Source organism: Propithecus coquereli, unplaced genomic scaffold (assembly GCF_000956105.1).
Source record: "Propithecus coquereli isolate 6110/MARCELLA unplaced genomic scaffold, Pcoq_1.0 Scaffold15, whole genome shotgun sequence".
NCBI classification, from domain to species: Eukaryota; Metazoa; Chordata; class Mammalia; order Primates; family Indriidae; genus Propithecus; species Propithecus coquereli.
The window spans coordinates 5,819,420-5,844,971 of record NW_012139413.1 but is presented as its reverse complement, the minus strand read 5'-3'; the positions used below and the strand labels follow the sequence as shown (position 1 = coordinate 5,844,971).

Sequence of the window (25,552 nt, the reverse complement as noted above, 5' to 3'; positions counted from 1 at the left end):
TGGTCTATAGATACTAAGAAATCAATATAGATTAAAGAGACATTTTTCCTGGTAATACTTCTTTAGCATAGTAATGGTTTTTTTTTTTTTTTTTGAGAGACAGGGTCTTGCTCTGTCCTCCAGGCTGGAATGCAGATCATAGCTTCCTATACACTATAACCTTGAACTCCTGGACTAAAGAGCAATCCTCTGCACCAACACACCAGGCTATTTTGTTGTTGTTGTTTTTTTTTTTTAGAGATGGGGTCTTGCTAAGTTGCCCGGGTTGGTCAATGGTGGTTTTAAAAGTATTATTCCCTTCATAAGATCTGACTCATTTTATTACAAATAAGTACAGACATCTGAAAATATTTTCTACTCCTGTTAATACAGGGAGGCAAGATTATTATTCAGATTCTATTCTTATTAATGCATCTTTTATAATGCAGTTTTGAGAAGTCAAGGCTAAGTGACCTCATATATTCTGAAAGGAAAAAAAAATACATATATATATATGAACATTTTAAAGAGACATCAAAATTCTAAAAGCATAGTGGAGTGAAGCTCTTTACTGTGGTGGCAGACAGCTCTTTATTTATATCCTGCCTTGATCCAAAAACAGGAGTGTGGCACATAATTCAACCTTTCCCCAATGACTCAGCCTCACTATTATAAAGATCAGATAATTTGCTATGACACTGACTCATTGACAAAAGGTTAATTATGTCCCAGGTGCTTCATTCAAGAAGAAAGGTGTATATCAAAAGAGTTTAATCAGAAATGTTTAAGATAAAGCAGTTTTCAGAAGTTAACAGAAATGCTTCAGTTGATCTGGAAAATTAAGTTATGAAGGGAATATTTTCTCTGAAGAGGCCAGAGACATTGGGTATACTTGTAATAAGCAATTTTATCCATGACTTAAATCAGGTAGGAACTTAAATCTGGCATCTTTGCTTCATTATCTATTCAAATCTAAATGTGTATGAAGACAGACCTCTCAAGGTCAATAACCACATCTGATTAATCTTTGTATCTCTCCTCCTGATCATCCTCTGATCCTGGCGCAAAGTACCATTGTGCTCAAGAAATGTTACTGAATAAATGGAAAGAAAAAGACAAAGAACTCTATTTTCTCAGGACACTAAGGCTTTACAAAAGGGAAAAAATCACTTATCCAAGTGAATAAAGTAAAATAAACCCATGATTATTGTCACTCTTGGGTGTTAGGCTATGAACCAATTGTTCTTGATGTTATTCTCTCTGGACTCCCAAGTGGAAGCTTACAGATAACCAGCCCTAATAATGGTTACTGGGAGGAGGAAGGTGGGGTCCCATAATCTACTGCAGACTAGTCCAAATTACTCTAATATTGCTTTTGGCTTCAGGTAACAGCTGGTAAAATAACTTACTGTCTTTTGCCAGTTCTAAGTGGCTTTCCCACTGAAACGTGCACCTCAGGGGAATTAGACAGAAGGCACCCTCTCTAAGGAGCTCTGCCACCTTTACCTTGGGCTTGGCCATTTATTCAGCAAACTGACAAACAGGCAAGATGCAAGGGTAGTGAGACGTAGAATGGAAAAGAATCTTATTTTATTCTTGCAATTCAAGATCTCCTAGAAAAGCAGCAATTAACTGTAAAACACCAAAATAACCAGATTTATTTTTATTTGAAAGGACTCTTTTTTTCTATCATCCTTCCTGATAGCCTCTCTTACAAGCCTTTGAATAGCTTTCCTAAAGCATTTTTCATGGAACACTGGTCCTTGTGAGTAACGTCTGAATAATGTCAACCTACCTGTAGTCGACAGCAATATTGGGCAGCAGGCAATAGATCTCTTATTTCAAAGCAGGTGTCTGTCCCATGATAAATGAGTTCTAAAGATTCTTCATCTTCTCCCCATTCCAACCTGTACTCTGAGATGTCAGCACCAGAGCTTTCGGGACTCTGGAAGGCAGAAATTCAAGTAGGTAATAATTCCATTGAGAAGAAAAATCCTACCGTGTTTGTGTTCACCTAGCTAAACTGAGAAAGAGAGCAACATGCCCCAGGATATTTAAAATACACATAAAAGAAAAAGCATGAAAGAGACACTTAATTTACTCTCAATTCTGACCACTGGTAAAATTTCCACAACTCTAAATGATACAAGCAAATGCCAAGGGAGATTACTGCATATAGAGCAAAAAAACCTACATGTGCATTTTGGCTTTGCAGTTTCCTCATAAATTGTATTTTTATTTGGGTGTAGACAAAGTAGAAGAAACAGAAATTGATGCAGAATATGCCTGACTTACCTCCCAACTCACTAGGACACATCCATCAGGCGTAAAAGAAACACAAGGTGCTTTGCATTGTCCAGGAGGCCCTGCAGCAGTGGTAATTTCTGAGATATCAGAATAGGGACCATACTGCAAGAGAAGAACACACACTTGTAAGTGTACATGTATGTACATGTGTGCATGTGAAAGCTTATAACCAAATAAGGGCTGGGCTAACATCGTCAACATAACCGGTTAAAAAATATCAACCAATGGTTTTCACTTTCAGTTGAATGTGTGTAGGGTTTTCTCCTATACACATTCCCTGAGTAGAAAATGTCTGCTATATATGTATTTGTTTTATTCAAAAGAATTAGAAAGTCAGCTTATGAAACACTTTTCCTTTACTGTGACATGAGAAACGAAAACACGCTGATTCTTGACAAAACATGGCATTCTGCTTTAACATTTCTGAGAGGATAGCAAAGAAAATTAAGTCAGATGCACAGTGCAGTTTAATTTTTAATGCATAAAATAGGTACTTGGAATTGTTGGTTATCAAATTCTAGGTATTTCTTCTAGTTATTGGTATCTTTCATTCTGAAAACTAATGCTCCTGTCATGATTTCTCGGCACGTTCCCACCATCTCAACTATTCAGAGGCGTATACTGCACTCCCCTTTTCTTCACGTTACCATCAGTGACCACACTGCCCAGGGCCAGGCATCACTAGAGATTTAACACATTTTGAGAGAGCCGTTACCACTGGCAACACCTGTATTGATGGAGGAACATTTGCTATTTCAAAGGATTGGGGCAAAGAGTAAATAATTTCTAGGCTAATGAAATATGTGACTGTACTTTTCAAAATAAGAAAAGATTTAAAAAACCCACAAAACCTAAAACTCTCATATTTTCCAATATAACCTGTAAAGATACTGGGGAGTGGAGGGGAAGCTCTCTGAAATGGACCTCAGAAGTTGACAACTGTCACATAGATGGTTAATTTCCAATACAACAGGAATAAATCAAGGCTGAAGACAGTTTCTTTACACGATAAATCAGTGAAAGGGGTGAGAAAGTGAAACTCGAATCAGCTCGGTTGCATGTTTATCTTTGTTATGGCAGAGATTCCTTGTAAAGAAGACAGAAAAGTACAAATACAGCAGTATGGTCACCATCGTCCATCCTCTTTTTCACTTACATAAGTTTGGGTGCAAAGGCTTTAACGTTTAGACTTTTTTGCATTTAAATATCTGTGCTGTGTCTACAATTCTTTCCTAAGGGGGAGTTAGAAGAAACCCAGCTCCTGGTTCAAGGTTTGAGATCCTACTCAGACCAAAGATTCTCACAGCCAGCTGTGGCTAACACGGAACTGACTAAAGACAGCACATTTCACTTCTGAAAGGCTGGAACAGGACTACTGAGAACTAGAAAAAAGTCACTGGCAACTTAGTATCACTGCAAGTTGGGCGTTCGTATTTTTTAAAAAATTTCATCAATTAATTAAATCTATTTATTTGCATTGTGCTCATCTATACAGACCACTGGAACTTTTAGGGGGTTTGAGCAGCAGTTTGCTTTACCCACACCTGTCTGCCCTCATGCATGTTTCCACCCATCTCCGACACACAAAGAAGCCCCCCAGTTTCTGGGCCTCCTACTGCTCAACTTGAATCTCCCCCAAAATCCACATCATTCTGCAATTTCAAAGAAAAAACAGACCACCACCTTTGTGGATAAAATACAGACATATATACTCTCAATCCCTGAGAACCCAAGTTGACAACTCCAGATACAGCAGTAGAAGAATGGGCCAGAAAATTCCAGTTTTCACTTGAAACAAAGCAAAAAGCAATTAAGTTGGTGTCCCTAGCCTCTACCGCTTTCCAGTTTTAAAAATTGACCTGAGACATTGCTAGTTCATTTAGACAAGATGGTACAGAACTTTTATTGAACTACTATGTAGTCCCAATTTCCCATAACAGATAAATAAAGTCAATGAGAGAACAGAAATTTTCTAAAAACTATCAAAAGCCTCTACAGGGTGATGTTCTTATTGACCTTGGGGGCTAGCTTAGTAGAATGATATAAGGACAAAAGAAACAAAGTTTCTAATGCTGGGTCTATATGAAGTCACAACAGTATCAGTTCAGAAATAAGATTCTACATATATACTTGTTTAATGACTGTCACGCTTGGATAGACACTGCTAAGGAACTTCAGGACGGTAGACACAGAAGAGCTAGCGCTTGGTGTTCTGATTGTGGTGTATAACCTTCGACTCACCCCTCCGTCATTCAGGGCTCTCACCCTGAAACGATACACGGTTCCGGGAAGCAGGTTGCCGACGGTGCACTCCAGCTCTGGCCCGTGGTACACCTCCGAAGCCACGTCCTCCGGCTCTGTCATCTCCACGCTGTACTCCGAGACCTCACAGCCACTTTCAGATGCTGGAACATCTGCGAATGAAGAATTTTTTCATCTTAGAACGTTCTTGTGCTTCCAGCTGACCAAATCACACCTGATTTCACCTAAGTTTTACAAAATATCACATACGTGGCCTGTTTTCAGTATCTCTTACAAAAGAATCCCTGTTCATAAAAAAAAAAAAAAGAATAAAAGAAAAAAGAGACACAAAAGAACAAGTTCCTGAAGGATGTTATCCATACTACCCAAAGCAAGTACATTTAAGTATATTTAATTACATTAATAAAATAATTCCAAAATAATGAATGCATTAGGCAAATTTCTTCACATTCTAATGCAGTTAAATGGAAGAAATAAAGAAAAAATCTCTCTTTAACTTCAAACCAAAGCTCACACTAAATCAAGATACAGGACCCAAAACTGGCACAATATTGTATTATATTTTAGACATAAGCGATGGGAAAAAACAGTCTGCTAGAGTTCTGCGTGTTTATACTTGCAATTGTACATGTTGTGAACTGTTTTCACGATAGGAAATGCTAATACAGCTTAAGTCAACGCCAGGACCCACACCTGGCAATACAGCAAGGGAGGTTACACACAGAAGAGGAAAATTTGATGTTCCCTTATGAATTTCTTGGTTTAATTTCTAAACTGAACGCAACTCTTTTATGAATAAGGTTGAAAAATTCCTGAAAAAGGCTGGCCATGCTGAAATATTCCCTAGAGAAGCACCCCCCCAAAGGGTGGGACAGAAGGATGAGCAACAGCGGTGGGGGTGGTGGGGGTGACATACACGGAAACCCCAGGCCAACATGTGTTAAGAAGAATATGGGCATCTTTAATAGGATAAAAAGTATGGTTTTCAGAAGGCAGCCTTAAAACTTAACTACAAAGCATTAAGTCTTAATCACCAATCGTCCAAACTATCAATGTCAATGTGAAGATTTATTCACTCACCCCACTCTAAGTGGACTTCTTTGTGCTTTGGTCTACCCAAAACCCTCGGTGGTCGACACTGACCTGGTGCAATGCTTAGTGTGCGAACAGGGAGACTTTCAGAACACTGCAGGAAAAACACCGGAGAGAATCATCTCTTAGTTACTGTGAATTTATCAGACCTCTATATATCAGGCACATTCCACCCCATAACTGTTAATGCTGTCAAAAGGGGGTTACATATTAAATGTGTACACGTTATTGGAAGGTTTTTTGTGCACTAAGATCCTCATATAAATGGGTATGTGTGTTTTAAGAGTCAACATATACTGTATATGGCACTGGCAGAAACAAGAATGATTATTTTTGAAGTCAGATGAGTGTTGTGCATCCTAAGCATATAATTATTTTCCTTTAAATCAAAATCAGGAAGACCCTTCATGAGGACAGAAAAGAACACAAAACAACAACTGTATGAAATTTTTAAATGGTGCCATAAATGGCCAACCATTCACATACAGAGCAGAAAAGTAAATACAGTCAATATTAATCAACTGACTCTGACATTAGCCAGCAGGTTCTGTTAATGCTATAATAAGTAGGCCTTCATTTCGCAGGATCTGGTTGTGTAAGGCTGGTGGTGTAGAAGCTGCCTGCCTTCCTGAGACAGGAGGAAACAAGGTCGAGCTATACAGCTCCACCAAACTCATTCTTCTTCCTGAGGAGGAGCGGTACAGAGGAAACGGACTCTGTACATTCAAGCAGTGCAGCCTCTGTGCCACCTTGTGCAGTGCCTCACACAGAAGAGGTACCTGCTGATAATGTGCGGCTTTGATTTGGATTTATTCCACCCTGGGAGGCATTCCAGAGAGCTCTGGTACTGCCTAAGGATGGTCTAGCTGGACTTCCTTCTCACAGGGAGTCTGTCTAAATGGGCAATCTAGACATCACAGTATTGCTAATCCACGGGGGGAAAGAACATAAACACAAGATGTTGCAGGTGGGTTGACTGGAAAAATAAGGCATTCAAATGGAAGGCATTCTCTTAAAAAAAAAGTCAACCCAACACAGGGCTACAAGCCACCATCTCTCCTCCTCCTCCTCCTCCTTTCTCTCTCTTTAAATATTAGTGGTTTCACATCATAATGTTAACTGTCTCTACAGTGAAATATCTTTTATCATCTTGCCTCTCACTCACTTTTCTGAACGTAAGTTAAGGTCATTTAGACAACAAATATCTCATTTCTAGAGTACTTCATGTATATTTATCAGGTTATTTTGAGCCTATGAGAACATCATGTGGTTGAAACGAAGGCTCCTGACATTAGCTGGCTGGCCTAAGGTCATGCAAATAGCAGATAACAAGATACTGGCTGCTGCCTACAGATGTGTATGTTGGGCACCGCACAATTACAAGAGGTGCCATTCAGGTTGGTCATCATAGATTTATGTTGTTCTTACAACAATTTCCCAGCAGATGGCAGTAAAGTACCTTGAGCAAGCTATGTCTCAAATTCTCACAAAACTGGTAAGACGTGGTAACGGCAAAGTTGTGTAGGTCTTATCTTTTTGACTCTAAATGCCATACTTTTCTATCATTGCAATAGCTGGGGTCTCCCCTATTTACCTAAACTAAATTGCAGACAATTTAACTGTCACGAGATTATGCCAAAGCCTTCTGAGAAATAACTAGTGCCAAATGTACTTGAAAATACCACAAGAGAGTTGAGAATCACTTGGGTCTACTATCTTTTGTGTTCTCTAAAGTACAGTTTAAAAAAGTCCATTTTTCATTTCCTGCTGTGATACTGTGGCAGGCGGCATTACCAAGACACATTTTTTAAATTGCAATTTTATTCTGATGTTATAGACGGTTTGTCCCAATTTGGTTACTCGTGCACGGAAACAAAACGAACCTGACTGTGTCCACCAGTACTGATGCAGCATGCCCGGAGCTTGTACAAAGTGCCTGGTCTCAAGTGAGTGAAAGTGTACTCTGTAGCCGATCCACTGTATGCCACTTCCCACTGATTTGCTGTAAAACAAGACTCATGTATGAGTTTACGCCTTTGTAAAAATGTAGTAGCAGCAACCAGTACAAATAAGAAAAAGCTCTAAGTGATTTCCATGAAAAACAACATCTCCTGTTTTTTTTTAAATAGCCAAACATCTCTCTTTCCTTTTTTTTACAAAGTTAAATACTAAAATAACATGGGATCATTTTTAATACTTAGTACTGCTGACTAGACTACTTGGTATCACCACCGTTTGCTGACTATGAGGTTTGGATGCGGGAAACATCTGACATGTGTAGTTGGCATCCGGGAGTGATAAGAGGAGACAAAGGGCAGTGTTGAGAAAGCTACGAAATACCCTGGTGTGAGGACCTTGGGAGCAGCCGAGGATATGGCTGCCTGCTGGGCCACGGGGCTTCCTGGCAAGTCTGGGGCGCTGCTGGAAGAGTTCTTCCTTGCTCGTATCTATCTGGAGGTCACAGTGAGTGAAACCTTCCTATTAGAAACTGGGTCTTTTAGGTAAAGTCCTGCTGTCTTCATGGAGCCTCATTTAAAAGACAAAAATACCTGGAAGAGTGACAAATTAAAGACCATATACTCTGTGACCCAGGTTATACGACCACCTTTTGGGACTGAAAAATGAAAGCAAGGTCACCAGGAGTCTGGGTGCCCAATGAGGCTGATGCCATTGGAGGAAAAAGTATCTGGGCTGCTTCTACTGTGCCTGCCTCACAAATCTGGGCTGCTGGGATGTTTTCCTCTCCTCTGTTTTGCTCCCACTAATGTTATGTTTCCAGTTGACGACTTAACAAAAGCCTTTTACTCCATGAAGTTGTTTTAGGGAAACTACTTTTACTCTCTTCCGTGATATTTTAATTTCCAAAAATTCCCTCAGTGGCTTATCAGGTCATATTTACAATAAAGTCACATGCACTAAGGCCATATGAGAAAGGTAATATTAAAGACAATTACACTGATATTACAGGTCAGAAAACTACTGAAAAGGCTACTGGGAGCAAGGATGACGGAAAAGATTCAATTAATCACTCACCCATGCACTGGCAAAGTTGTTAACTTTAAGTACAGAACGGTACCTACTGTTGATTTGTCATCAGTAGCTGAGAGAGCCAAGAAAATTCAAAACGTACTGAAGTTTTTACAATGAGCCACTGGTATATACATGATTTCTCTCCTAGTAGTTTTTTTAATGTAAAATTTTTAGCATAAAATATGATTTTATGTTAAGAACAGATGTGCTCATCTCAAAGAGTTTTCATGTTTTCAGCTTAAAATAGGACCTGAGAGACTTAAAACCCAAAAAAGCTCCAGGTGGCTGTTGTGACACAGAATAAAGAGCAAGCCCCACGCCCCACTGCTTACTCATAATAGTTACTGTCCACTCTCTTTTATTTTTTTGCCATAAGCACACACCACTTTTCAAAAAATTAATGGTTACAGGGATTATTTTAGTGGTAAGATTATGTATAATTTTTAAAGTTTTGATGACTATACTTTTCTACATTAAAGACTACTAAATTTTATCAGAAAGAAAACCTAAGAATTTTAAAAATGGCACTATCTAAGGAATTTTTTGATTTCTAACATTATTCTACTTTAATCCACATAGTGTGAATAGTAGTGAACAAATAATCTGACTCAAAGATCACAGTGACGATGGACAGGGATTTTCTAAACTTGCTTTGAAAGTGTGACATTTGTCACTAGGCCATAATACTATCATACATGCTTGTCATCATACATGGGAATTTGTAGATTACTGAACTCCTTTATACTGTCTCCAACTTATTCTTCCTGCTGATTGCTTCTGATAATTTCCTTGCTTATAACAATTTCCAGAAAATGTGTGGCAAGTTGGGAAAAAACATTAAATTTATTTATCTACTAATCAGGAACTCTGGTTTAAAAAAAACATAGAAAATTTTTAAAAAATGACAAAAATGTACATTTCAAGCAGACTGGTGCTGGGTTTGAAAGAGAAAAAGTGCCAAAATGTGATTAAAGTTTGTTTACTGTAATAGCTCTAGCATTAGAATTAATGATTATCCAATATTACTACAAAGATGTTTACACCATATTAGAAAATAGAGCTTGCTACTGGATTTGAATAAACAATTGCCAAAAACTTCACCTTCAGAATTCCCATCAGTAATCTCTAGCAAGTACTTGAGGATTTCTGAACCACCATTGTCCTTTGGAGGATCTGGAAAGCAAGCAAATATCTTATTGGTAATAAAAAAATATTGATTTTTTATTGGTAAATATCATTAGAACACATAAAATCATATAACATTATACTGTCTTAATTCTAAACTTGACTAAAAGGCACAATAATTTATTTCACCCAACATCTTTCTTGAAAAACAAAAGAAGAAACAAATCAAGATCCTTAAATAGTAACTGATTATTCACAGTTCTTAGAGCTAGAAATGTCAGTTAGCATTTAGTGAAACATAAACAAAACCCAACACGAATTACATTAATGAATTTAATTTGAGAATTCTGAAGGCAGCTCTTTAATATTTGATGATTTTTATATATGATAAAATATTCATATATTTCCTTTTGTTTTTATTATTTTATTCTTTCTATTTCACCAGTGACCAGATTCTTTTGAGATGGAAAGGGAAGAAAGAGAAGTATAAAATTTATTGACAAAATAAATAAAACATTAGAATGGAATAAATCCATTCCATCACAGTTTGCCACCAAGCAAATTTTATATCCTAAGTGAACCTGATGTAAAATCAGACATGTGGATCAATAAGAACACATGCCCTCAGCAGCGAGTTTGAGGAAGAAGGTTTGGCTTACTCCTGGAGCCCCATGGCACCTCGGGTATACAGTCACTGGTGACCCTGTGCCTGCAGGGATTTTATTTTCTGAGCAGAAAAATACCTTGCAGTATAATTTTGCAAAACAATAAGGAATTAACCTCTACATCAGTCTGCCATCTTGATTTTCTTAGCTATAAAGGAGATTTTTCAAAAAAACCCTAAGTTTACTCAAAAAGATTTAGAAAATTTACTTCCCCTCTCCTTTCACCTGACATTTTCATTAATATATACATATTTCAGTGATAGATATTTACAATAATTATAAAGTTAAATATTATAGCATACAGCTAATGAAAGTAAATATTCAGTGTTGACAGAACTTTCTAGGATTTTCTGAGAAAAAAGATCTATGGTCTGGCAAAAAGCATACCTAGATTTTTATAGTTTTTTTTTTTTTAAATCATACTCATCTTCCAGGGAAAGAGACATTCTAATAATTTTGCCTCGAAATTATTAGATAACTTGAAACAGTTATTTGTCTCAGTGGTTAGTTTCCACCAGTAGTCTAATAATGTTTTAAATTCCCCTTACATTATTTGGCTTCCAGGTAAAATCTTATTTTAGATTTCCCCTTCTTTTTGGCCTGTTAGGTAGTTAATGTTATCATATGACACTAGTGAAAATTATACACAACACTTTTACATAGAATTAGCAATGTTGATCAACCTACTGATTGGATTATTTCAATAAAATGAACACTAACAGCAGAGGTGAGCTTTATGGATTCTACCAGACAACCCAAAACCCCATTTAAATTTTAATATAAAAAATTCCAGAAGTTCAAGACTCTGGTTACAAACAACAATGAAAACAAAAATTTTCCTAGTTTATTGCAACTTAAACATTCTTTATGCTAAAATCTGCTTACGATAATATACCTAAATTTTGAAATTTATTTTCAATATTAACTTTACAAGTCAAATTTTTTCTATTAAATATTGCTAAATTTTTTTTTAGGGTGAGCTACTAAAGAATGAACTAAATATTGAGAGATTATTACATTCAAATCAATAATATATTAAAAATAAAGGAGAAAATATGTATAATATAGGAAAATCATAAAGTAAATGAGATACTCTTAAAATTACCCATTTTAATTTCCATTAAAATTTAATCATCTATTTAAATTTTAATGGAACTGTCCATTCCAATTTGTAGAATTCTCAGGATGTTTTTCATACGTATATTCCAAACACATAAATCTCCTTCAAATAATAGTGTCCATTTATTTTTTGGCTTGTCACTTCTGAAATTCGTTTTTAAAACTCTGTCAAAAATAAAGCGTCAGCAGCAGCAAAACATACCCCATTTGACACTAAAGCCATGAGATGTGACCGGTCCTTTAATGAGGGGTCTGGTAGGCGGTCCAGGCCTGTCGGGACTTGTTGTACAAACCAAAACTTCACTCGGACAACTTTTCCCTTCCATGTTAGAAGCAGTCAGCTATAACACAACCGAGAAAACATTAACATGCTTTAGTTATCAGGTATTACTAAATCAATAGTGACTTTTTAACAGCAAGATCAAGGTGTCCATAAACTCAGACAAACACACATTTTCTCTCTCTAAACTCAAGAATTGATTTACCAGTATTTTTTAGATCACTTTTCTGTACAGTTGGCTATTAACAATTAAAAATAAAACCATAAGGTAGGTTTTAGCTAAAAACATTTTTTACCCTATCAAAAAGACAAAATGAAAACAGAATGTCACCACCTAGTTCCTATTGTTTTGTGAAAGGAAAATAAGGGGAGAAAAGGCAGATAAAACTTAGCTCACTTAACTAGGAGCAGGGCAATGCCACCTTGTGGAGAAATGCTAGCAGTATGGCTATGTTCTCACAGCTAGCATCAAGTTCCTCAAATAGTCACACACACCATTTGATAATTTGACAACTACTTACTGAGTGACTACTATGTACCAAATAACACCATTTGGCCACCAAATTGGAGAAGGGTGGAATCAGAAGACAACTATATCTCTCCAAAATGTACATGTCATATTAGAAAATATGATGATAAGCACAAGTTCAATAAATAGGGCTGCAGAACAGGATACAGCAAATTGTTTTTTTCTCTTAATGATCACAAAGTTGTATTCACTTTTTTGGCTATAAACACAAAGTCCTATGGTAACATTAATGGTGGTTGTTAAAGACCAAAGACAGCCTAAGTGGGGAGAGGATGGATAATGGAAGAGAAAAATAAAAACAGGTGAGGAAAAAGAAATGGGCAGAAGAACGAAGGAAAATGAAGAGCAAAAGAGAAATCTGATTAAAAGGAGAAATATGGAAGAGAAAAGTGTGAAGTGCAGCAGAGTGACAGGTGCACTCAGCATTTGGTTTGTGTCTTCCCAGGTGAGGGCACTGGGCCATGCTGTAATGTGATTTATATTTATTATATTTATATTTATATTTATATTATAACGTGCTATATTTATTATAGCACGGTACGGCAGTTTTCTCTCTCAAAAGCGAATTTTAAAATTAAAGTATGGTGTACCTTTTATAAATGTTACTTTAGAAATATAAAAGTGCTATACTTGGATGGAACTTGGAGGCCACTATCCTAAGTGAAGTATCTCAAGAACGGAAAATCACATACTGTATGCTCTCACTTGTAAGTGGGAACTAAACGATGGGTACGCGTGGTCCTACTGCGTGGTATAATGGACACTGGAGACTCAGGAAGGGGCAGGGTAGGGAAGGGGAGGGATGAAAAATTACCTGCTAAGTACAATGTACACAATTCCAGTGATGGGTACACTAAAAGCCCTGACTTCACCACTATGCAATTCAGCCATGTGAAAAAAAAACATTTGTAACTCCTACATCTACTGAAATAAAAATTTTAAAATCTGACAAAAAAATATACAGTGTTGTGAAATTCAAACTTTTTTAACCTGTAGAGTCATTTGAAACGGTAAACAACAAAACAAAAAACAGCTTCATTTTTAAGCAGTTCCAGGTAACAAAATGACGGACTCACCCTGAATTTATACTGTGTGCTTCTTTTGAGATTTTTCACAGTACAGGTTAAATCCTCTCCAGTGTATTTTGGGTGGAAAAGGTTATCCTAAAAAGGCAAAGCCACAAAAGAAACATCAGTTTCATAAAATCTCAGCATTAAATACCTTTGTGTATAGGATTTTTATATGGCCTCTTCCTGCCATCACCAGTGAGCCAGAGGTCTGGCAGCTACTACAAAAAAGAGTATCAGAAGCCCATGGTGCTGTGGATAGCACTTGAACCTTACATAAAAATTTGTCTTTATCACATTGTAATTTCTCCTGGGTCTGGTCAACTTTACTGTGACAAAGTACTTTTCAAAAATTTATTTAACAACGCTGTCATGAAAAAGCCTCTTGTATTGAGGTCTGCATTGTCTGGCTGCAATGTGGTATGCAGTAAACGCCAGCTGAGGTTCCTGACCACACAGTGTCCTCTTCTGGCCAAGGGAGAAAGGACAGCTCTGCTGGGAAAGGGCATGATCCTGCAAGAGGATAAACACCCCATTAGAAGGTGAATGCAGGGAACTCACTCAACAGTATTCTCTGTCATTCATTCACTCACCAAATACCACTGACTGCCTTCTCTGCATCAGGCTCTCCTCTGGGCTCTAAGGACACACAAAGCCTTGCCTAAACGAAGCTTACATGGCAGCTGGAGAAGGCAGTTAGGGAAAAAAACAACCTACATATAAATAGAAAGCATGTCACGTGGTATTCAGTGCTACGGACAAAAACTAAAGCTGGGTAAGAGGATACAGTGGTGGAGCTAGGGAGGTGCTGCTGAGTAGGTTAAATATGGTAGCCATACCTGTGGCTCTTTGGGTTCAAATTTACTAAAATTAAAGATTCAGTTCCACAGGCCCACAAGCCATATTTCAAGTGCTCAATAGCCACGTGTCTAGGTGCTACCTTATTGGACGGCACACACTATACAACGTTTCCATTACTGCAGAAGGTTCTACTAGACAGTGCTGTTCTATGGGGTGGTCAGGGAAGGGCTGTCCAAAGAGATGACACTTAAGAGACCTGAGGGAAATGAGGGCAGTGAGTCAAAGATATCTGGAAGGGCATTCTAGCCAGAGGGCACAGGAGCGGCAAAGGCACTGGGGCCAGAGCACACCTGGTCTGTTCAAGGAACAGACATGAGGCAGACAGGACTACAGTGGACAGAGTAGGCAGTAATGGAGAACCAAGCACACAGGACCCTGCGGGCCTTGTCAGAGCTGTGGCTTTTACTTCAAAAGGGAGGGGAAGCCACTGAGGTGGAAGGGTTCCAAAAAGAACACTGACATGATCTTTTTGTATTTTGCAGGATCACTCAAGCTTTGTGCAGAGAACAGACTGTAGCATAATAAGGGTGAAGTTAGAAATAATATTAAGAGGCCACTGAAATAATTCAGGGATGAGATGAAGTTGCCTTGTAAAGGGCAGTAGCTGTGGAGATAATGAAAAATGGTTACGATCCTAAATAATTTCTAAAGGAAGATTTAAAAGGATTTGCTGACTGACTAGATATGGGGTCAAGGATGACTCCAAGGGATCTGGCTTCCCCAGTTGAAAGGATGGGGGTGCTATTTACTGAGACGGGAAAGAACGGGCTGCTGTTGGTAGAAATTGAAAGTTTGGTTTTGAAATTATGTAGCTAATCTAATTTCATGGTGCCCTGTAGCCATAATAATGCTGACTTATGCAAAACACAAGGGTATAAAATCTGCAAAACTTACATTTTCATCCTCCTGAATTTCCAAGGTGTAGGTGATAACTTCCTCGGGTGAACAGCCTTCCGGCTTATTCCACTGTAACGTGACCCATGTGATGCCAGCTCGAACCAGTCTTGGTGCAGAGGGCATCTGTGGGATGTTTCCTAATGTGTAGCACACCACCTCTTGGCTGTAACCACTGTAGAGAAGGAAACAGCGAGACACACCTTTAGGAGTGTGATAGGGTTTTGTGTTTTAAAAGAGGAGGCATAAGCTTACACACTGCCCACCCTGCTGGAGAGTCTGGGGCCTGACAGGCGCAGTAAGCAAAGGCAAGCAAGGATCCTTCATGTGACACTGTATGCCACAGCTTGCAGCTTGCCCTTTTCCCCTGTGGTCTGCTACTAGATGAGAACACTAAGTTATAGGACAATATACTGCTGTCCCTTTGTATGTCTGGGTTCCACATCTGTGGATTCAACCAATACTTTTCAATATTGAAAATATTTTGAAAAAAAAATTCCAAAGTTTAAGAAAGCAGAACTTGAATTTGCCACACTGAGAACTAGGGTGAGTCCAAGCACATGAAGTGATATGCAGGCATTGTGTTAGGAATTATAAGTAATCCAGAGTTGATTTAAAATATACAGGAGAGGAGGATATGCACAGGTTATATGTAAATACCATGCCATTTTATGTGAGAGACTTGAGGATCTGCAGATTTGGGTATCCATAGATCCATGGGGTGAGGGAAGGAGGGTGTGTGTCCTGGAACCAATCCCCTACAGATACTGAGGGATAACTGTACTTACGAATTTCTTTTCACCCCCAAAGCACTGAACAGAAAGCATAGCACAATACAATGTTTATCGAGCTATGAGTGATAGCTACGAAGGATTCTTCAAAACAATGTCATCACAAATAATTTGGCTGTTGATAAATGTTTTACAAAGGTAGACAGTACTGTTTTTCAAAAGTCTGTGGATGCTTCCAATTCATTTAAAAATTTGTGAACCACAGAAGCCTTTATCATTATGACTGTCAACCAGTGAACTCTAAAACTATAATGGCTATCATGGGTGGAGGAGGCAGGTCTGCAAAATTTTGTGATGTTATAAAGAGATTCTTTAGGCTGGAAAGAGGTTGGGGACCACTGATGTGCCAAACCTTTAAGAAGATTTTCAATAAGCAGTGATAAAAAGATTGTTCCCGTAATCAAGAGTTGCCCGGCAAGTGCAATTGAAACATGGCCTTTTCAAAGCCTCCTTTTAATCAATTGAGGCCTGGCAGTACACCTGTTCTTGCCTTTCTCCTACAGCCTGGAGCTATGCAGCAGCCTCTAAGACAGTCCAGGTTTTCCGCAATTCTGTGAGCATCTTCCCTGGGCTTCACAACAATGATCAGCCCAGCACCCTTTTCTTTGTATCAGGAAACACATAATTGAAAAAAGGCAGCTGAATGAAGAGCTTGCTAAAGTGATGAAAGAAAAAGGCACATGATCTCAAAAAATAAAGCCCCAAGAGGAATTCCTTTTAAAATCTGTACTGCTACCTTCATCTTGGTTCTCAGAGACCCCTAGTGGGGTGCTTGCAACACAGGCTGCAAGACTGCAAAGGGGCCGCAGTGGCATTCATCCCCTCACAAGAGGCCTCGTCCCCTCTGATCAGGAGGGGACGCAAAACCTCAAGTTGATTCAGCGTGGAGGCAGCCTGCCCCATGACTTTCAGCAATGTTGAAGAAGGCTCAGAATCATCAGCCAAAGGTGGAAGGGCAAGAGGACAGGGAAATGTCATACCTGGTGCCAATGTCATTCCGAGCGGCCAGCCTGAACGTGTACCCCATTGCCGGACAAAGCTTTGTCAACTTGCAGTGCTTTTGGCTCCCAAAGAAGCACTGTCTGAAACCACTGTTTCTTTTTCCCTAAAAGAAAACAATGTAACAGGCCCATATGTTTAAAAATAATAAGGAAATGAAGGAGCATTTTGAGTAACTTTTTAATTGCCTAGTTTGTACAAACAAAATCAACAGAAGGAAAGCTTATAGGGAAGTGTCCATATTGTGCATACAGCACTCTACAATGAAATCTCATCTTTAACATAAGGCACTGCAGAAAATTCTGTAACTGAGATAGGTAATTCACTGTACTTGTGGTATTTCTAAAGTGGTTTTGGGTTAATAAAATAAAAAAGGTCCTTTCAGGCACAAGGCGATGCTCCCGTTAAAGATGACAATTTCAAAAATCCTCTTCCTCACTCAGGTTGGTCAAAACTGCCCAATCTAATCAATCGAGAGTCTGATGGCAGCTTCAGAGGGGTCGCTAGCTCTGAAACTGCACAGCCTTTCCCAGTAACCCCTGAGCGCCAGAAAGCCAGTCTGGACATGAACGTGCCACACAGAGCACTCTCCAGCTGTCCTTCTCCTGCCATGCAGTGGGCCCCAAACCCCTCACAAGCACACGCTAGTGATAGTGAGCTGTTTATTCAGTGATCCCTAAATACTGGTCACAGCCTTTGATTCATCTTGCCCACATATGCTTTCCTCCTAACAGGGCTGTAGACAATCTGGGTGCTCAGTCAATGCTTGCAGAGTTGAATGTCTGATAAGCACTTGGAACACTGGTTGAATTCACCAATGTGTATGTTACAAGCACTCTAAGTTTCTCACTAGGCTAGAAATATATTTTTAATGCCTTCCTAGCCTTGCATGATAATTTAAATTCCTTGAAGTAAAAATAAAACACTCCAGTGGGTCTCTTAATAGACCCATGGGTGAAGGCAAAAACCTAACCTACTTTATGCCATACTCAGAGGCATGTAATACTCCTATTAGCAGTTTGCTAGAACATTTCCTACCCATAACCCATATTATCTTATTATCTCATCTATGTTCACACAAAAGAAAACCACATGCTAACGTTGAATGGATTTTAGCATTCTAGTCAGACAGTCAGGCCCAGGGTCTTCAGGAATATGTTTGAAGTCCTGAATTTATCTTATAAAGAGTAAAGCAAGCACATTTTTCCCCTAAGCAAATTTAATCATCTCCTTCTTTAAGCAGGCCTCCAAATACTTACCGCTAAAACACATTCCAGGTGAAGTTTAATTAAAAATAAAATAAACACACAACTAGCTTGAATGTCACTAGGGCGAACAGATTAAAAACAACCACACCACATTTGTCCTCAAACTAACCTCTTCCCCACTCCATCTTTTCCCCAAGCACGGTGGCACCTTTTCCAGTAGAAGGGAGTGGAAGCTCTAATGGTCTTTAAGATTCAAAGTTCATTTTATCAAGGGTTCAAAGTACATTCAGGTGCAAGAAAGCAGGCTGGGAGGGTAGAAAACACCACTTTCAGTTACTACTTGAGCAGAGTCACTGTGGCTGGCACATCATGCCCTTGCGCTGACTTTAACCTTGAGTGTTAAGGCTGAGGAAGATGATTTATTCATATGCATACACTTGCATAATTATATCCACGGTCTGATTATACTCTATGTGAGCCCTGGTATGTTTTGTATCCATTTCTGGCTACAGCATGATCTACCTTCTCTCCTCCTTTATTTCTGAACTCAGAGTAAACAGTAGGAGAAAGGCACATCCCGCCACGGCGGAAGCGCTCATCCCTTCCAAACCTGGTGCTGGCTCCCCTTCAATGCCTCATTTTTCCTATTTCCTTGTTTGGTCTCCTTTGTCCATTTCTGGTGCTTAGAACTATAGCCAGTAAGTAAAAAGTCAATCTGTTCCTTACGAGGCTGATTTGCTTTAATATGGTAGAATCCAGATTGACTGTGGCTTAAATGAGAAAAGAGTCGGGGGGCATCCGTGGTGGGCACCAGACTTTTCTCTTAAAAGGGCCATACCACTTGGACTAAGTAAAGAACTGGGGAGGAAGCACTATGTGACCTCTGAGATATTTTCTTATATTGCTAACATTTAAAAAATTTTTTGTGCTTCAGTATCAGGAACAATTGCTAAGTCAACTCCAACCTGTTTAGACAAAGCATGCCAAATTTTCCATAACACCTTCCACGATGTAATACTGTGTGCATGGAACTTGGGACCATGTAGAAAGATCCAGAGTTGTTAGAACCTTGGGATCAAGTTTTAGAAGCAATATCTGTAGAGTCTACAGGCATAAGAGTAAAAACATTTCACACAGTTAAATTAAGGCTTATTGTTGAATTTTAGAAGTTAGCGAGAATAATGCAAAAACAAAGGAAAGTAGGTTAAAATATTTAAGACATCAGAGAAGCTTTGGAAAAAAAGAATATATTCATGGACATGGAGTTTAATATGAAAAGGATATCTGGAAAGAAAAGAATTAATATTCAGAAAAGTCACTGTAGTGCAACAGTGATCAGCGGCTGAGAGGTTAACACGCGAACACGGAGAAGGCCACGGGCTCTAGTGATCCAAGGCCTGCACGTGCATGTCATGCTGGTCTGCCCACCGCCAGGCTCCTGCATGGCTCTGGGGCCTACGCATTACGGTAAGCTCATGTTCAAAGGGACAGACGATTTGGAGAATCTGTTTGTAAACCAAGTGGGATCCCCCCGGTTGCAAACAGCATTTATAAACAAAATATTGCCCAGTTCTTCTTGCTGACAGAAATGGATAGGGTAAAAAAAGAAAAAAAAAAAAGCAAATGCTTTAGAAGATTGAAATATTCATATAAACTGACAGGAGTAATAACGTGGATGTTTATCATTGTTTATCAAAAATTAAATATTTCCAAACCATTACTGTCAGTGAAGTTTTACAGATGGTAAATCACAACTTTCATATTTTATAGGTAGTGTAGCTCCAAGTGATTTTGAGAGATTATATATGATCTATGGCATGTTCCCTCTTTTAATAAAATCTAATTTAAACTACACAGGATTACTGAGATATGCTAGCTATACTTAGGAAACTTACTTTTTAATAATGTAAAGTCAGCCTTGTGCAAAGTTCCCTACTAAAACGTGGTCCTGGTGGAAATGGGTAACAAGCTGACACTTTTCAGGCCAGCTGTCATCAATAATCTGGTTAACACGGGCAGCGAGGACAGCCATGGCCCAGGCCTAGTCCTGGTTAGCTACTGCTGCTAGGCCACTTGCGTGTCACACGGAGGAGAGTACACGCTCTCAAAGGGGCTGTCAGGGGCTAGGAGTTGACTGGTCTGTAGGGGAGAAACGGCAGACAGACTCCCAGGGGCACCCCAATTCTCTGTGCCTTGTGGGTCAGGTGTGCAGCACGTGAACCATTAGGATCAAGACCTCTCTGAGACGAACACTGGAGTTCCTATTCTTGGTGGGAAAGGAAAGGAAACTTCACCCCAATTAGAAACTGGTGAGAAGAGGCTCAAAGCCCACACCACTGCTCATTCCGGAGCAGACCTAGCCACTGGGCTACTGACTTCATTTGACACGAACTGATGTAAGCCCCAGCCGTGCTCTGGCCTAACTTTCTACTGTCAGTATCTGTGAGCCAGAATAGGGTGGATTTTCAGGGTTCACTGGGCTTGTTTCCATTTTATAATCCCGGGCATGCCCAAATGCTTGTTTCTACAGCTCGAACCGAGTTGATTCAAGGGCAAGGTTAATCTTTACTAGAACGTAAAGAAATCTTAAGAGTACAAACCAACTGTGTACAGATAAACATCAAGGTGCTCAGTTTGGCGTGGGGTGACACATCACAAACCTGGGTTGTTTCCTTTTCCAAGCTGAGTGTTCCTCTTGTCACTTAACTAGATTCATACTTCTTGCTAATCTTTTGTCATTCTACACTCAGACCTAGCCTGAGAGCACCGATTCCTCACCCTGGGGAAATGTTTTCTGACCAGGCCCAGGGTGCTTGTCCACCTACTTCTGGTAAAAAATGCTCTCCAGGAAAGGACTCAACTTGCAGCAAGTTGGCTCATGTCCACAGCACACAGCAGATCGATCCTTCCCCGTCCTGAGCTCCCAGCCTGCCTCCCTCTCCTCTTTCTTATCACTGAACGAAAACACACTGCATGTTATCCACATTCCAGACACTGTTGGGTCGGCTTACTGTCCATCCCCTCCAGCGTCCTCAGGCAGCCCCATCCCCTAGTGTCACTGCAGAGTCCACCTGGCCTATGCTGGACATTCCATTTTTCTGAACTTTGGCACGCAAGTACCTCTTTCCATTTCTAGATTCACATGTTAAAAGGAGTCTCCATTTTTGGGGGAAAGTCCAAGCCTTAGAACACTTAGGACAGTACACATTTCATCCACATCTGCCTCCCCTTTGCTCCATCTTCATCCTCACTCACATTTTATAAGGGTCACACATTTGGTTACAAGTCCTCAAAACAAGAGAGCCCAGATGTTGCTCTAGGCCCTACAGGCTCCTGCTAAATTCTGAAGAACGGGAATAACTCCAACTTTTTGCCAGATTGTGAAGGGGCTCGATCACAGAAAGGAAGGGGTGAGAGAAGTGAACTTGGAGAGTACAGAAAATGTAGTCTTACGCAGCTACATGGCAGAAAATGACGGCCCTAGAAACATTTTTAGAATGTGATGACGACCTCAGGGACAAAGATCTTTCTTCCCCAAGGGGGAAAAAGGCCTTGCCAAACATTATATTCTTTAAAATGAAATTTGAGGATAAATTATAAATATAAAAGGTTTTAAATATTTTAAGAAACATATTCTTTATTTTCTCTGTCCCTTTACTACTTCTTTGAATATTTTTCCATTTCTTTCTAATCTATAGTTAAAAAATAAAAATTAGGCAGTGGCTCACACCTGTCATCCCAGTGCTTTGGAAGGCCAAGGTGAGAGGATTGCTTGAGGCCAGGAGTTCCAGATCAGCCTGGGCAAAATAGTGAGACCCCATCTCTATAAAAAATTAAAAAATTGGCCAGCCATGGTGGTGTGTGCCTGTAGTCCTAGCTACTTGGGTGGGAGGCTAAGGCAGGAGGACTGCCTGAGCCCAGGAATTCGAGGCTGCAGTGGGACTATGATGATGCCACTGTACTCCAGTCTGGGCAAGAGAGCAACATACTGTCTTCCAGGAAAAAAAAAAGGAAAGTATGTTGCTGAACTACTCTGAGTCACCTGAAGGAATAGGACACATGATCCTGCTTTTCAAGTAAAGCTCCTCAGGCAGAGATATTAACTGGCAGGAGACCGTTTATCTCCTGAATTCTTTGTCCTTATCACTAAGAGAGCATGCAGAGTGATCTTTTCCATCTGCTAACTGGGAAGAGTGGTATTTAAGCGCCATTAAGGCATATCCCACAGGCATAGCTGAGTAGCACTGGCTATAAGGTCCTATCACTGCATTTCTGGGTACACATTTTTCTTCCTTCTCCCTCTCTCCAGAATACTAAGAAGGAATAAGGGGTAGGAAAAAGAGTTATGTTTTACTTTCAAAGTTTATGACCTTATGTCTAACAGTCTTAGGACATGGTTTCTAAAACCCTGTATATGCAAAGGTAAAGGAAAAAATATTTGTTAATGGTTTCTCAGGACTGAAAGAAGTCAAGAGAAGCCTTATATCGTAAGGTCTAAACAGTCTAAAATTCTTTTATTCCTCATCCATTGAGGACTAAAGTCTATGTCTTTTTCCCTTGAATGTGGGTGGGCTTGTGGCTCTCTTGTAACCAAAACAATGGAGTGGAAATGAAGCTGGGTGACTTCCAGGGCTAGGTCTGAAAAGGTGACAAAGCTTCTGCCTTTTCCCTGTGACACTCACTTTGCAATTCTGACTACTCTAAGGCAACCATGCTGTGAGGCAGTCACAGGCCCTGTGAACAGGCCATGTGGATAGCCCCCAGATAGGTCCCACCCACAGCAAGCACTAACTGGACTTTGAGTGAAGACACCGCCAGAAGATTCCAGCCCCCAGCCAGTGAGCACTCGCAGTTGAAACTCCATTATAATTACAACTCTACCATAGAGCACTCACAAGCCACCGCTCAGTGCCCACCAAATCCCTAACCCGGAATCCATGAGCATAAGAAAGTGATTGTTTGAAGCCACCAAGTTTTGAGGTAATTTGCTATGCAGTATTACACTCATCTATTGTGATGGCCATACATGTTTGCAGTACGAAGTTTTACCCCTCTGAATTTCAGTAAACTTTTATAAATTCCTCCTACACAATAACGAGCCAGGAAGTAAGGGAATGGAATGTGAAATGCCAGCATACATAACAGTGTCGATGTGTGAAGGGCCCTATGTTCTACATGCATGGAGCACATGCCTCCTCTCTCAAAGCTGTCCAACAAAGGGCCTCTCTGAATACATTTTAAAAATTGTTTTGGTAGAAGCTAAAAATATAACCAGACTCCAAGATGATAAAGATCAACCAAAATTGCCAATCAAGAGCTATGCAGTTGCTTCATCTTAATAGAGTTATATTTAGGACTGAATTAAAATTTTTAATAATGCTATATGAAGTTTAGAGAACCCTGGGGAGATTTTTAAATACAGACATGCAATGGTCTTTTGGGGACAGTTTAGGTATGACATAGTCTAAAACCACAGGAGTGAGCAAACAATAACATTTCAAAGGACTTCCTCATGTAACCAGGTTTCCATCTTTCTCTGGGTATCTGTTTATAAACACATAATGGAGCAGAGTTCCAGTGGAGAAACCAATTTACAGATGGTCTTCCTACCTGAAAACTGGTAACTAAGTATATAAAAAACATTTGACTTGGTTCATAAAATCCAACTAATTTTTGAAGTTAAAAATACATTTAAAAACATTTGTTGCTTGTGTTAACCTGTAAAAGTATGTAACTGGAAGACTGAAAACAATAACAAAAGAATGTTTTCAAGTCAGTTTTTCTTCATAAGGCTGACCTCAGTACTCCAAACAGCTGCTTTCCTGTTAAGAAACATGGCACATCCACAGCCAATTCTATACATACAACTCACAAATATCCCAGTTAATTCGGGCCACAGTGTTCTCCTGCCAGAGTAATCCTGTAGACTGCAGGGGCTGTGGCAGCTCCCGCTAACGTTTCCAACCACCCTGGCACTAACGGCACTGGCAGCAGGTGTCCCAACGCTACTGGCACTAATAGATGAAGTTGGCTGATATTATCAATTACCTTCAAATTAACAGACTGGAAACAATCCTTCCTGTTCCTCTTTACAATAGCTTCATTCCTGACACAAGAAAAAGAAAGGCCAACAGAAGGGTGCTAGAATCCTTGGTGAACTGGCTCCCTTTGGTCATGTGACTTACTCTTCCTGATGTTTTCTTTTTCTGTGGCCTCTTTCCATCGCCCCCCTTCTCTCACAGGTTCTTTTACAGCCACGCCTGCTGCCTTCCTGAGCTGCTCTTACCAGGTTTGATAACTGCCTGCTAAGTAAGTTATATGAACTTGGTTATCAGTTGTCATGTGCTTGTGGCCCATGGCTGCTGGATCCAGACATAAGCTGAGTGATCCTGGGCTGGGCACTCTCTGTAACAGCGTAATTCAACCTGTCAGAAATGGCAACGATAAATCAAAAAATAAAAAAATAAAATTGCATTGGCCAACTGAACTACCGCCAGGCTCTAAGATTTAGTCTGCTTGTGCGTCTATATTTAGAGGTTGTTCCAGCACTGGCCAACCCTAGGCAACATCAAAGATAAATGTTGGCTTGAGAAATGAAAGAGCATGTATGTGTTCAGCATAATCACATATACAAAGGGGCTCCTCACAGGGAGGTGGGGACACTTCACATCTGGGCAGATTCAAAAGTTCCTTGTGACAAATCCCACTCTCCCCTCAGGGATGCCTCTTTCACTTTACTGAGCATCCTGGCACAGAGGACGTTTCAAAGGTAAGAGAGTAGGATGGTTTGTGGTTGCAAGTTACTAAATAAACACTACATGCATTTGGTCCCTTGGCATACTAGTTTTTCTGTTAGTGGGAGAGGCTTGGCTGCCTGAAATAGCCAAGGGTGATCACCAGGTCCTCTGATTTAAATAAACAAAACAAACAAAATTTTCTTATATACTTCTCCAAATATTGAGGTTCATCTGGTATCAAGTGCTTTGATATGATTAATGTGTTAAGACTGTCCCAGTGAAGAGGGAGGGAGAGAGTAGAGGGGGGTCACTTTAGAAAAGGCTGCTAGTACAATTTACAAATGAACCACGGGATGGATGGGCTTGGTCCATCCACCTAGTCAAGGCCCAAGGTGGTTGTCTTCCAGCTGGCAACCAGCAGGCACAACAAATACAAGTTGATAAATAAGGTGCCAGGAACCAAGATGGGATTTATAATTTAGCCTCGGCCAGAAGCACCCCACCAAGTCTGCAGCCCAAACACATAACAAAAGCCATCCTGCACATATGACAAATGGTAAAAAGCAGGGAGAGAATCTGACACAGCGGTGTGGATGTTAGGGGCTGA

At 39.8% G+C, this 25,552-nt stretch overlaps 1 protein-coding gene across 2 annotated transcripts in view; it reads right to left on the bottom strand.

The window, feature by feature from the left end:
* FNDC3B (fibronectin type III domain containing 3B) overlaps positions 1-25,552 on the bottom strand; it is a 340,114-nt gene that overhangs the window by 48,171 nt on the left and 266,391 nt on the right. For both annotated transcript variants that reach the window (XM_012640205.1, XM_012640206.1), the window contains exons 11-20: positions 16,982-17,106; positions 15,211-15,385; positions 13,465-13,551; positions 11,782-11,920; positions 9,772-9,843; positions 7,524-7,642; positions 5,629-5,734; positions 4,528-4,700; positions 2,275-2,388; positions 1,775-1,924 (exon numbers count right to left, since the gene is read on the bottom strand). In XM_012640205.1, coding sequence (XP_012495659.1) covers positions 1,775-1,924; positions 2,275-2,388; positions 4,528-4,700; positions 5,629-5,734; positions 7,524-7,642; positions 9,772-9,843; positions 11,782-11,920; positions 13,465-13,551; positions 15,211-15,385; positions 16,982-17,106 — 1,260 coding nt within the window. The remainder of the gene's footprint in view (positions 1-1,774; positions 1,925-2,274; positions 2,389-4,527; positions 4,701-5,628; positions 5,735-7,523; positions 7,643-9,771; positions 9,844-11,781; positions 11,921-13,464; positions 13,552-15,210; positions 15,386-16,981; positions 17,107-25,552) is intronic.